General features: G+C 42.4%; 1 protein-coding gene across 1 annotated transcript in view; it reads right to left on the bottom strand.

Moving 5' to 3' along the window:
• Positions 1-12,968, bottom strand: part of LOC120061366 (poly(rC)-binding protein 4-like) — a 68,124-nt gene that overhangs the window by 45,976 nt on the left and 9,180 nt on the right. The window contains exon 2 of the mRNA XM_039011131.1: positions 2,282-2,476. Coding sequence (XP_038867059.1) covers positions 2,282-2,389 — 108 coding nt within the window. The 5' untranslated portion in view covers positions 2,390-2,476. The remainder of the gene's footprint in view (positions 1-2,281; positions 2,477-12,968) is intronic.

The following is a 12,968-nucleotide window of genomic DNA, read 5'->3' as shown; positions in this document are numbered from 1 at the left end:
GGTTGGGTTTCAGATGATTTGGTGCCCAATAGAAATGGATGGTAAATAATTCATTTACTTTTATTGTAAAACTTTTATTTTTATGTAACCTTTATTTAATTCGGCAAGTCAGTTAAGAACAAATTCTTATTTACAGTGAAGGTCTACCCCGGCCAAACCTGGACGACGCTGGGCCAATTGTGCGCCGCCCTATGGGACTCCCAATCACGGCCGGATGTGATACAGCCTGGATAAGAATAGACTATGTTTCTAAACACTTCTACATTATTGTGGATGCTACCATGATTAGGATAAACACTATTGAATTCATTTTTAAAAAAGGCTGTAATGTTACAAAATGTGGAAAAAGTAAAGTGGTCTGAAAACTTTCCGAATGCACTGTATTATCAGTATACTGTCTTAACCAAATCTCGCATGTACAGTTGAAGTCAGAAGTTTACATACACCTTAGCCAAATACATTTAAACTCAGTTTTTCACAATTCCTAACATTTAATCCTAGTAAACATTCCCTGTCTTAGGTCAGGTAGGATCACCACTTTATTTTAAGAATGTGAAATGTCAGAATAATAATAGAGAGAAGAATTTATTTCAGCTTTTATTTCTTTCATCACATTCCCAGTGGGTCAGAAGTTTACATACACTCAATTAGTATTTGGTAGCATTGCCTTTAAATTGTTCAACTTGGGTCAAATGCTTCGGGTAGCCTTCCACAAACTTCCCACAATAAGCTGGGTGAATTTTGGCCCATTCCTCCTGACAGAGATGGTGTAACTGAGTCAGGTTTGTAGGCTTCCTTGCTCGCACACGCTTTTTCAGTTCTGCCCACACATTTTCTATGGGACTGAGGTCAGGGCTATGTGATGGCCACTCCAATACCTTGACTTTGTTGTCCTTAAGCCATTTTGCCACAACTTTGGAAGTATGCATGGGGTCATTGTCCATTGGGAAGACCCATTTGCGACCAAGCTTTCACTTCCTGACTGATGTCTTGAGATGTTGCTTCAATATATCCACATAATTTTCCTGCCTCATGATGCCATATATTTTTGAAGTGCACCAGTCCCTCCTGCAGCAAAGCACCCCCACAACATGATGCTGCCACCCCCGTGCTTCACGGTTGGGATGAAGTTCTTTGGCTTGCAAGCCTCCCCCTTTTTCCTCCAAACACAACGATGGTCATTATGGCCAAACAGTTCTATTTTTGTTTCATCAGACCAAAGGACATTTCTCCAAAAAGTACGATCTTTGTCCCCATGTGCAGTTGCAAACCATAGTCTGGCTTTTTATGGTGGTTTTGGAGCAGTGGCTTCTTCCTTGCTGAGCGGCCTTTCAGGTTGTGTCGATATAGGACTTGTTTTACTGTGGATATAGATACTTTTGTACCTGTTTCCTCCAGCATCTTCACAAGGTCCTTTGCTGTTGTTCTGGGATTGATATGCACTTTTCGCACCAAAGTACGTTCATCTCTAGGAGACAGAACGCGTCTCCTTCCTGAGCGGTATGATGACTGCGTGGTCCCATGGTGTTTATTCTTGCGTACTATTGTTTGTACAGATGAACGTGGTACCTTCAGTCTGGTTCACCCCAAGGATGAACCAGACTTGTGGAGGTCTACAATTTTTTTTCTGAGGTCTTGGCTGATTCTTTAGATTTTCCCATGATGTCAAGCAAAGAGGCACTGAGTTTGAAGGTAGGCCTTGAAATTCATCCACAGGTACACCTCCAATTGACTCAAATGATGTCAATTAGCCTATCAGAAGCTTCTAAAGCTATGACATAATTTTCTGGAATTTTCCAAGCTGTTTAAAGGCACAGTCAACTTAATGTATGTAAACTTCTGACCCACTGGAATTGTGATACAGTGAATTATAAGTTAAATAATCTGTCTTTAAACAATTGTTGGAAAAATTACTTGTGTCATGCACAAAGTAGATGTCCTAACCGACTTGAAAACTATAATTTGTTAACAAGAAATTTGTGGAGTGGTTGAAAAACTAGTTTTAATGACTCCAACCTAAGTGTATGTAAACTTCTGACTTCAACTGTATATTATTTACATTCTACAAAGAACAGCAGGAGCACGAGTCAGGAGGGAAATCATATTCCAAAATTATATTCTTAAAATCCAACATTTGAATCCGAAAACTTTAACTAATCCCTAAGCATTCATTCCTATATACCTACAGTTATTCCCATACAATTACTCTTATATATTCCCAGTTATTCCCATACAATTACTCTTATATATTCACAGTTATTCCCATCCACTCAAACTGTACCTTGCCGTGCATGAGCAGTCGGAGTGTAAGGGTCACACCCAGGCCCCCGTCTCCGAAGTCCTGCTCACAGTTCATAGTGATGTGGGAGTTGCACACAGGGAGACGCATGAACAAGGCTCATCCAATGGTCACGCTGTCAGATGAAGACTGCTGCTCTCTCTCTTCTCTGTCACTCCCCAGTCCTTCAAAGCTCTGCTGAGACAGAGTAAAGGAAATGCCATTCGTTAGACTTGATATCTGTTTGGTAACAATACAACTAGATTTCAATACAAACACTCTTACTCATTTGTTGTGATGTTTTACCTCAACATCTTAATGATGTGATATCAACTAGAATGTCACTTTGCAATAGGAAGTAATGGATAAAATCTCCTGTTTGCATGACAAGACAGAGCCACCATCACATCTCAATCTCACAATGCAGGATGCTTGAAACAGAAATTGTTAAATTCAAATCAGTCACTCTCAGTGAGTCCTTCTCCATGACCATTGTGCTTTCTGTAGCTGTTCAAGGTCTAACCCACTGAACACCTGCATTGTGGGCTTCACAGAAAGTGAGTATAGTATGCAGACTGATGTCTATCTCTTAGGTTACCATTATGAACTAATTGAACAGGGCATTGAGGACAGCATAAAGCTCAAACAAGTTCACAATATCCTGTTGAATGTAAGGTTTGCCCATCAATGTGCACATTAAAGAAATATATCTCAACCCACTGATAATGAAGCAGCAATGCCCCATCCTTCTGAGGTATTTGTAAATTGGTGGTCATCCATAACTAACATTCTGACCACACTGCTCACGTCACGTTGCAAAATACATTTACACATACATGTTATTCAATCATTGCACCCACACTGCTCGCTCGCGTCAATGAGCATCTGCGTAGCCAGGCGCTAAAATAGAACTTGGATCTATTTGTGACGCTTGACGCACTGCAAGTCCCGCCTCTCCCATCTCCTCATTGGTTTTTAGGAGCATATAACCATGTGCCATCTCCTCATTGGTTTTTAGGAGCATATACCCAAGTGGGTGATTGAAAGATTAACTGAGGTCCACACTCCAGTCCAGTTGTTGGTGCTAACGCACCTTAAAGTTGGTTGCCAACCGCCATATAAAGTCCAAAGAAGAAGAAGAAGCCTGAAGTCTGCTAGAAACTAACTCTGTTTACCCTTTTATCTGTGTATTAATCTAGTCAGCATGTAAGTCAGAATGATGAAGAAATAATGTGTGAGCCGGCTATTGACTCCCAGCAGTGCTGCTGTCAGCTGCAGGGTTCCAGGCCACTCTGGCTAGCGGGGATATTGGGCCCTAATAGACAACGAGTGGGTGTTAGTGAGTACAGGATGAGACTGACTGGCCCTTGATTAACTGGCAGCCGACTTCCCTATAATCAGAGAGGTTGGAGAATGACAGCACAAAATGGCCTGGTTTCCTTGCGTACATGGGTTATGCGACAATTGTTCCTTTCAAACATTTTAATTGTAGGTTACAATAGCACTTTGGTTTCAAAAAGTGCATTTAATTAGATTACAGCTTGCAGTTGTTTCAGTTCTTCAGCTTATTAAAAAACTGTGCTGTGATGTGCTCCAACAATGTGAGGACTAGGCTGTTGTACACAGAAATAGATAAGCTTCAGCACCAGTGAGAAAGAAACGGGTAAGATGGATGGTGCAGAGATTTGAACATGTTCACCACATCAGTAACCAATGAGACGCCTTTCCACTGAATCCAGTATGACAGTGCACTACTGGGTACACTGCGTGCATGTCAGTTCTTGTGACATATTGTGAGTCACCTGGGTGCTCAGCAGTCTAGGCACACAGGGTGTATAATTAGCTTATGGAGATATTTACGTTTCCTCTTGATTTATGGTGGATTCTGACTGTTGTCAGCTCAGACAGAGTAAGTACAGGGTTGGTTATATAAATAGCTGGCTGCTGCACCAGTAGAAGTAATCAAACTAAGCGCACAATCCCTAAGAGCAAATGAAGAGCTGCAAAATTACCACATAATATTTGGGTGATTTTGACAAATCATCTTCATCAGTTATTCTCCAGATTCATTCACTCAATGCCATTCCAGACACAGCCATTTCAGGAAGTAGTAAATGGAAATTGCCCATGTTTTTTCTATTGGTATTTTCAAGTGATGTATGAAATTGCATTCATTTCCTGAAATGAATTAGAATCGACGCAAACTCTGGCACTGTACTGCAGTCCACATGCACACACACATAGCCCCAGCCCTCTGCACTAACACTAATAATGATACATCTAATTTCTATGATGTTTTTTGAGTAAGTCAGAGCAGTCCAGCTGACGATGCAGTCGCTGCATATGGATTCTATTCTGCACTTGTCCCCTGTAGAGTGGCTCGCATATCCCATCGTCCCTGTTTGTTCAAGGCCACTTGTTTTAATAGGAACGCTGCTGACCGTCAGCCAAGTGCATTCCACCTAGCCTTCAATACCCGGTATGCTGCTGCTTGGCCTACTGATGAAGACATCACTGAGAAACACAATCGCTCCCTCCGGCTTCAAGCAGGTTCCTTGTTTATTAACCTGCCTCTTCACATCGCTTCATACATTTTTCAAACTGTTTTAGGGTGGCATGTGGGTGTGAATTTTTGTAAGTGTCCATGTTGTTTTTGTGCAGGCAGGTTAGAGTATGTCATATGTGTGGAGATCATGGTTAATCAAAGGGAGTCTGCTGTTTGACAAAATGCTATTCCTCAGAGGCCCCTTCTAGACAGGTTTAATAGCCAAGGCTGCTAGCTATCTGTTTATTTATGTACAGTATGCATGCAGAGGCTCTTTAAACCTAACATGCCATCCCTCTCTGACTATCATGTGGTAGCTTGGCTGCTACTTGCCTAAGCCTGTGGTGTCTGATTAATTACCACGGCACAGCCTTGCAATGCTGGCCTGTCAGCAACGGCCAGAGAGCAAAGCAGAGTGGCGGTGATAAGGTATGAACTGGGCTAGAAACAACTTCATCTGCTTTTAAAGAGACACAATGGATTGACTTGACAACATTATCTAGGCTAATTTACTCCTTTATATTAAAGCCTCACACAATTATCTCCAAGATGTTACACAAAATAGTGGCCCAAGGGCTGACTACAGATGAACTGAAAAACAAACATTCCCTCTCTTATCTTTGAAAGAGACGAAATGCAGAGTTTACTCCTGCGTGCATCATGCTCCAAAACACATCTGATTATGATGACACACACATTTAGGTAACGGCGCGCTAACTTCATTATGCTGTAGGGCACGGCTAAAATGTTAGCGCTTTATTGCATTAGGAGTTAATGATTGGAGGGATCATTATGTGCTGCTCTCTGGGCTGATAACAAGGCATGTGCTATGTCTGTGAGGCGAGGGGGCGGTGTGATGAGCCTCTGAACTAACCCATTCTCAGAATCCCAAGCACCAGTGTTCCAGAATGAACAAAGCCCCTCTGTTCTAAATTAAAACTCAGTTCTACTCAGAACTCAGGGCAGGGGAATTAGAGAGGTACCAGACTGCACTGCAGGGTGAGGACAAGGCAGAGGAAGGGTGGACAGCAGCTACACAGTCCTGTAGGTCTGTCTCTCTGTATGTTCGTTGAACCTCACACAGTACTGTTGCTCTGTCTAATTGGACAGTCTGATGATTGGTTCAATTGTGATTCATTACTTGGAAGGATCTCAATATTCACAAAAAAAGTAAAAAGTAATAATATCATAAACACATTCCAAGAACCCCAAAATACATGTTACTTTCCTCTTGGTTATTACACTAACAAGTATAACTACTCATTTTTAGGCCCCTTTAACAAAAAGTAAAAAATGTCTTTGTTGAATTGTTTTTTCTTCTCTCCTTTCTTGGAGCGCACATCAAAGACGTGACAGATAAAAGCAGCTGTCCTGCCATCCCTCGACAGTGATTGTTTTCTCTCTGTCTGTGTTTCCAGGAGTGTCCTGAGAGACTGCTGAAGATGAAAAGAATGGTGTTTGGCCCACTTGTCTCACCGATTGGACACCAGTTCTGAGACTAGGATGGCACTAACACAGCGACACAACAGCAGGCTTGGGCATGGCTCTGGATCTGGGCCTAGGCCAAGGGGAACAGAGGGGGAACAGAGGGGGTAAGGAATGGTGACATACCTCATCACCATGGAGAGAAAAGAAACAGGGTTCCCTCTGCATACTGTACATATAAAGGGTGAGGGGTATAGGGTATCCAGAGGGATAAGATAGGGTTTCCCTCTTAAACACACGGAGGGGAAAGGGTGTCAACTTGCATACACGAGTTGTGTAAGGGCAGAGGGCACAAGGTAGACCACTTCACTGTTCACACACACCACACGCGTGCGTACACAACCATACCGTTGAAGTCGGAAGTTTACATACACGTTAGCCAAATACATTTAAACTCAATTTTTCACAATTCCTGACATTTAATCCGAGTACAAATTCCCTGTCTTAGGTCAGTTAGGATCACCACTTTATTTTAAGAATGTAAAATGTCAGAATAATAGTAGAGAGAAGGATTTATTTCAGCTTTTATTTCTTTCATCACATTCCCAGTGGGTCAGAAGTTTACATACACTCAATTAGTATTTGGTAGCATTGCCTTTAAATTGTTTAACTTGGGTCAAACGTTTTGGGTAGCCTTCCACAAGCTTTCCACAATAAGTTGGGTGAATTTTGGCCCATTCCTCCTGACAGAGCTGGTGTAACTGAGTCAGGTTTGTAGGCCTCCTTGCTCACACACGCTTTTTCAGTTCTGCCCACAAATTTTCTATAGGAATAAGGTCAGGGCTTTGTGATGGCCACTCCAATACCTTTTGTTGTCCTTAAGCCATTTTGCCACAACTTTGGAAGTATGCTTGGGGTCATTGTCCATTGGGAAGACCCATTTACGACCAAGCTTTAACTTCCTGACTGAAGTCTTGAGATGTTGCTTCAATATATCCACATACTTTTCCTCCCTCATGATGCCCTCTATTTTGTGAAGTGCACCAGTCCCTCCTGCAGCAAAGCACCCCCACAACATGATGCTGCCACCCCTGTGCTTCTGAGGTTGGGATGATGTTCTTCGGCTTGCAAGTCTCCCCCTTTTTCCTCCAAACATAACGATGGTCATTATGGCCAAACAGTTCTATTTTTGTTTCATCAGACCAGAGGACATTTCTCCAAAAAGTACGATCTTTGTCCCCATGTGCAGTTGCAAACCATAGTCTGGCTTTTTATGGTGGTTTTGGAGCAGTAGCATCTTCCTTGTCGATATAGGACTAGTTTTCCTGACTAGTTTTACTTTTGAGATACTTTTGAGATATATAGATACTTTTGTACCCATTTCCTCCAGCATCTTCACAGGGTCCTTTGCTGTTGTTCTGGGATTGATTTGCACTTTTCACACCAAAGTACGTTCATCTCTAGGATACAGAATGCGTCTCCTTCCTGAGCGGTATGACGGATGCGTGGTCCCATGGTGTTTATACTTGCGTACTATTGTTTGTACAGATGAACGTGGTACCTTCAGGCGTTTGGAAATTGCTCCCAAGGATGAACCAGACTAGTGGAGGTCTTGGCTGATTTCTTTAGATTTTCCCATGATGTCAAGCAAAGAGGCACTGAGTTTGAAGGTAGGTCTTGAAATACATCCACAGGTACACCTCCAATTGACCCTATCAGAAGCTTCTAAAGCCATGACATAATTTTCTGGAATTTTCCAAGCTGTTTAAAGGCACAGTCAACTTAGTGTATGTAAATTTCTGACCCACTGGAATTTAGATACAGTGAAATAATGTCCTAACCAACCTGCCAAAACTATTGTTTGTTAACAAGAAATGTGTGGAGTGGTTGAAAAACGAGTTTTAATCACTCCAACCTAAGTGTATGTAAACTTCCGACTTCAACTGTACATGATAACACACCCGCACCACCACCACACGCACAAACACACAAACGGAGAGGGTGTCCACTTTTAACAAGGGAGAGGATAGGCTTTGATCACAAGGTCCTCAGCTGTTGAGATGTTAGAAGGGAAAAAGTCATCTAGGGGCCACAGCAACTGCCATAATGCCTTTAGTACTGCAGATAAGCAACACTAGGGCTGGAAGGGATCAATTCTATTTCAATCCCATTTCAGTCATTTCAAGGGATTAATTGAAAATAACCCAATTTCAATGAACCTCTAGAGTTAACTGAATTGACAGAATTAATCCAGAACCTGAAGATGAATTACTGAATAAAAGCACAACTAGTGAGTTAATGTAAAAATAAATAAAAAATAAACATTGCCATTGTTAGAGCAAGAACATTAAATATATTCATAATTCATGTCTTAAATTATGTAGTACTGCCAACGCTATTTCCGAGGGTCAGAGAGACCTCGGCACCACATTAACCAACAGAAATGTATTCGCCTCCCTATTTTATAGAGAGAGCAGAGTACCCAACCCAACCAGCTTCTCTTCAGCAAACAACAGTGGTCAGACAGACACTTAGGTTCTAATGGCACCACTCGTCCACTCCAAACTCTAATGAGGTCTATAGGGAACACGCTTCCTCCATTTCCTCTGACATCATTCATACTCATCAAAATGCCCGGCCTGTCTTTGTGTTGCAGTAGGGTCCAAACATGAGGGAAAGGGTAAAGGCTCTAATTATGAAGGAGAGACGGGGTAATCAAAAGCCTAACGATAAAAGGGGAGAGTTCATTCAGACAGGGTTGACTTTTGGAACAGATAATCCGCCACACAAAGTGAGGATGGTGATGATTTGATGTTGTTTTTGGCTATATTTTCATAGGTACAATTGGGTACCATAGGTACACACTGAAAGTGATGGAATTGAACCTTAAAGGTACAACCCAGTCTTTGGCTACAACCCAACAGGTTGTCCAGATCCTGATCCACCATTTGGTAAACACAAGTCAAAATAACCTATTTCACACAACCAAACCTTATTTGATATTTTCTGTGTCAGCAGCATGTCTGTAGCTGCAGCTGTACACAGCCTTTAGCGATGTCAGGGCCATGCCCAGACATATTCAGAATAATTGTAGGAATACGTACTTAAGCAACCGGCTGGAATGGGTCAAATCGAATGCGTATGTAAAACTGAGGCCAGTCTCTTTTAACCTTTTACTGCAGTGGGCTAAATCAGGGTCATACAGTGTCGAGGGATGGCAGGACAGCTGCTTTTATCTGTCACATCTTTGATGTGTGCTCCAAGTAGTCTTAAACAAATATACTTTGAAACAAAAGTATACAGCTCACACACATGGTTATGGGCTTAAAAGAAGAAGACTCCTGTACCATGTCAGATATATAATGGAAATGTATTCCATTTTGAGTTTGCATGCAAATATTACACTTTATATACATCACAGAAGATTGAAATATAACAAAATAGTTTGACATAGAATCACCGGATTTTTGGCATTAAAATAAATAAATAATGTTAATTAATTATGAAAAATATGATTATATACAACTAGATTTTTTTACCAGGTAAGTTGATAAGAACACATTCTCATGTAAAGCAACAACTGGGGAATAGTTACAGGGGAGATGAATGAACCAATTGGAAGCTGGGGATGATTAGGTGGCCATGATGGTATGAAGGTCAGATTGGGAATTTTGCCAGTACACCGGGGTTAACACCCCTACTCTTACGATAAGTGCCATGGGATCTTTAGTGACCACAGAGAGTCAGGACAACCGTTTAACATCTCATCCGAAAGACGGCACTCTACACAGAGCAATGTCCCCAATCACTGCCCTGGGGCATTGCCTCCAACTGGCCCCCCAACACCACTTCTAGCAGCATCTGGTCCCCCACCTAGGGACCAACCAGGACCAACCCTGCTTAGCTTCAACAGCAACAGCAAGCCAGCAGTGGGATGCAGGATGGTATGCTGCTGGCAAATAACATTAATAACGTTCCACCCATGAGGCCACTATGACATTTGACTGCAGGAAAGGGCTAGTAGTTATTTAAGTTTGCTTAGTATTACCAATATACTGTTAGCCCCTATGAAAATTGTGAAGCTTTTTCAGCAAAGTGGAATATAAGTCTATACTCTAGAAATAAACACTCAGTTGAGTTCTAAACTTAAAGACATTAGAAACATTCAGTTCACCCTCAAGGATGAAAAGGTTACTTGAGCATGGCTGCTTTTGACTTTCTCTCCACAGAGGGGGGGGAGAGAGAGAAAGAGAGCGAGCGAGATAGAGAGACACGAGGCTGCAAAGAAACAAGAGGCTTGAAATTAAAGACCAGTGTTAGATCTCTCAGCGTCTCTGTCTCCTTCTCTGTCACTTAGACCCCTGTTTTATCTCTCAGAGTCTCTGTCACTTCTAACTGGAGGGGTCAAGCCTCGGCACAGGGGGGACTTCCTTCTTCCATCCTTCCCTCTGTATCAGATCCAGCATTAATCTGGAACTGTGTCTGCCTGCCCAGCCAAACCCAGACCCCTAGAGAGGGTTACAAGACCCCTGACTGTCTCCTACTTTAGCCAGTTTACTGGCGCAGAGAGGAGTCCAGCAGCCCTGCCCTGGTACACTGCTGGCTGGCCACCTTAGCCATATGATCCTTAGCTCACTGTGTGCTCTTACTGAAGCAGTATATTTAACATGTCATCTGAGTTCATTCTCAGGCAAGTGAAGTCAGTGAACATGTTCTCCTGTAGCAGAATCAACAGGGGATATGGGATTGATAAAAAGGTGCTATCTATCGGCTGTCCCTGTAGGAGAACCCTTTGAAGAACCCCCTTTGGTTCCAGGTAGAACCCTTTTGGGTTCCATGTAGAACCCTTTCCACAGAGGGTTCTACAATAAACCCAAAAGAGTCCAACCTGGAACCAAAAAGGGTTCTCCTACGGGGACAGCCGAAGAACCCTTTTGGACCCCTTTTTTCTAAGAGCGCAGGGAATCAATGAGGGGAAAGGATGCATTATGGCAACTGGTAGAGATATCAATCCATCTCCACTCTTTTGAAAGACATCATCTCCTTAGAAACACATCAGATGAGATGAAGCTGGAGAGGAGAGAGTGACACCCCTTTGACACTATCATTAGAAGGGTTTGTTTGAGCTTGATAAGTATTATTAGTGAGTTGGGTTGACAACTGATGCCATAAAGTCAGTATGACACTATGTCATTACATAAAATGACAGTTGTCTCTGGTTGTCAGTCTGGTGCAGTCCTGTCAGCCCTTAATCCATGCTAGCTCATGCATGTGAAACGGATTCGTCATTTGCTAGCAATTAACTGTCTGGTTGACATTCACAATATCAAACGTCGCCGGTGATCACGTGATGACGCCACTCGTAAGGTATTTGCTTTCATGGCGTGTCCGATGTCAATATTAAGGAAACCATAGTTCCTCTCATTAAAGCATGAGAGAAGAGAACAACAGAAGGCAAACATCCAGATAGCTATTGATCATTAGAGAGGACACGTTTCTGTGTTGTCAGCCCTTAGCTCTGAGTGGCTGCTTGTTCCAGACACACAGCAACACAGTGTCAGAGGCTGCAATTATGCTGGCTTTGGTTGTAGTGGGGACAGCAGTGGCAGTGCAGATGATCTCTATACTGTAGTCATCTAGCATGCTTCAGTTCTGCTCTAATGCAAACTCATCTTTTGAGAATCAGAGATCACTTCGGATGGCTTAAAAAAATAGGGTCTATCCTTAACTGGTTTAAAAAAAAAATGCTGATACAGCCGGATTCTGATTTGGGAAAACGGGTTCCTATCTACTAATCAATAGTTCAACGCTAGCCTTCACTTCCAATGGCACATCTCCTATTAGAGGGCTTGTGTTTGCACCATACATATTTCTGAATACACTTTGGCATCGTACTGAATACACTTTGGCAAGGTATTAACTCAAGCATTTATCCCACTGGACGAAGGCCATTCTCTATTTCTTCAAAATGACATTCCCCCTCTTTCATCCTTTCTTCCCTCCTCCCTTCCTCCTTCCTCCCATCCTCCGATCCAGAGCATGAGTCAGAGAATCTGACATCTCACTGGAGAGCAGTCAGGAGAGGAGAGAGAAGAGAGAGAGAGAGAGAGAGAGAGAGAGAGAGAGAAAAAGAGAACGAGAGAAAGAGAACGAGAGAGAGACAAAGAGAACGAGAGAAAGAGAGTGAGACAGAGAGATATATAGAGAGAGCGAGACAGAGGGGAGGAGACACAGACAGGGAGAGACATACACAGAGACAGAGAGGCAGATCAATAGTTTCCAGAAAAAAAGAAGTCAAGAATATGAGAAGCTTGAACTGTGAAGTATGAATAGATTAACTGATCGTTAGATGGACTTTCAGTGTAGACTGACTTTTCCAGCACAGTAGACCTAGAACATATGCTTCAGAACTTTGATTTAATTTGAGAGATAGCTTTCAGCGTATATGTTGTTCTGAAATGTAACACAACAATTTGCCCAGAGAGGCCCAAAACAGCCAGCGAGAGATCAACTTACTTTGTAAAAGGCCAAACAATACTAAAATACCTTCACATTAAATAGAATGGAATGGCATTCGGCGCCACATACTGTACATTCTAAACCTCTGCCCTCATTCAAAGTAACCTTGCATCATATTGACACTGGCATTACACCCCTCATTGGTAAAACACACTTTGCCTCAGTTTGCCAAGCAAGTGTTTGTCTGAGAATGGCATACGT

Source organism: Salvelinus namaycush, chromosome 16 (genome assembly GCF_016432855.1).
Source record: "Salvelinus namaycush isolate Seneca chromosome 16, SaNama_1.0, whole genome shotgun sequence".
Classification (NCBI taxonomy): domain Eukaryota; kingdom Metazoa; phylum Chordata; class Actinopteri; order Salmoniformes; family Salmonidae; genus Salvelinus; species Salvelinus namaycush.
This window is presented reverse-complemented; position numbering and strand designations above follow the sequence as displayed.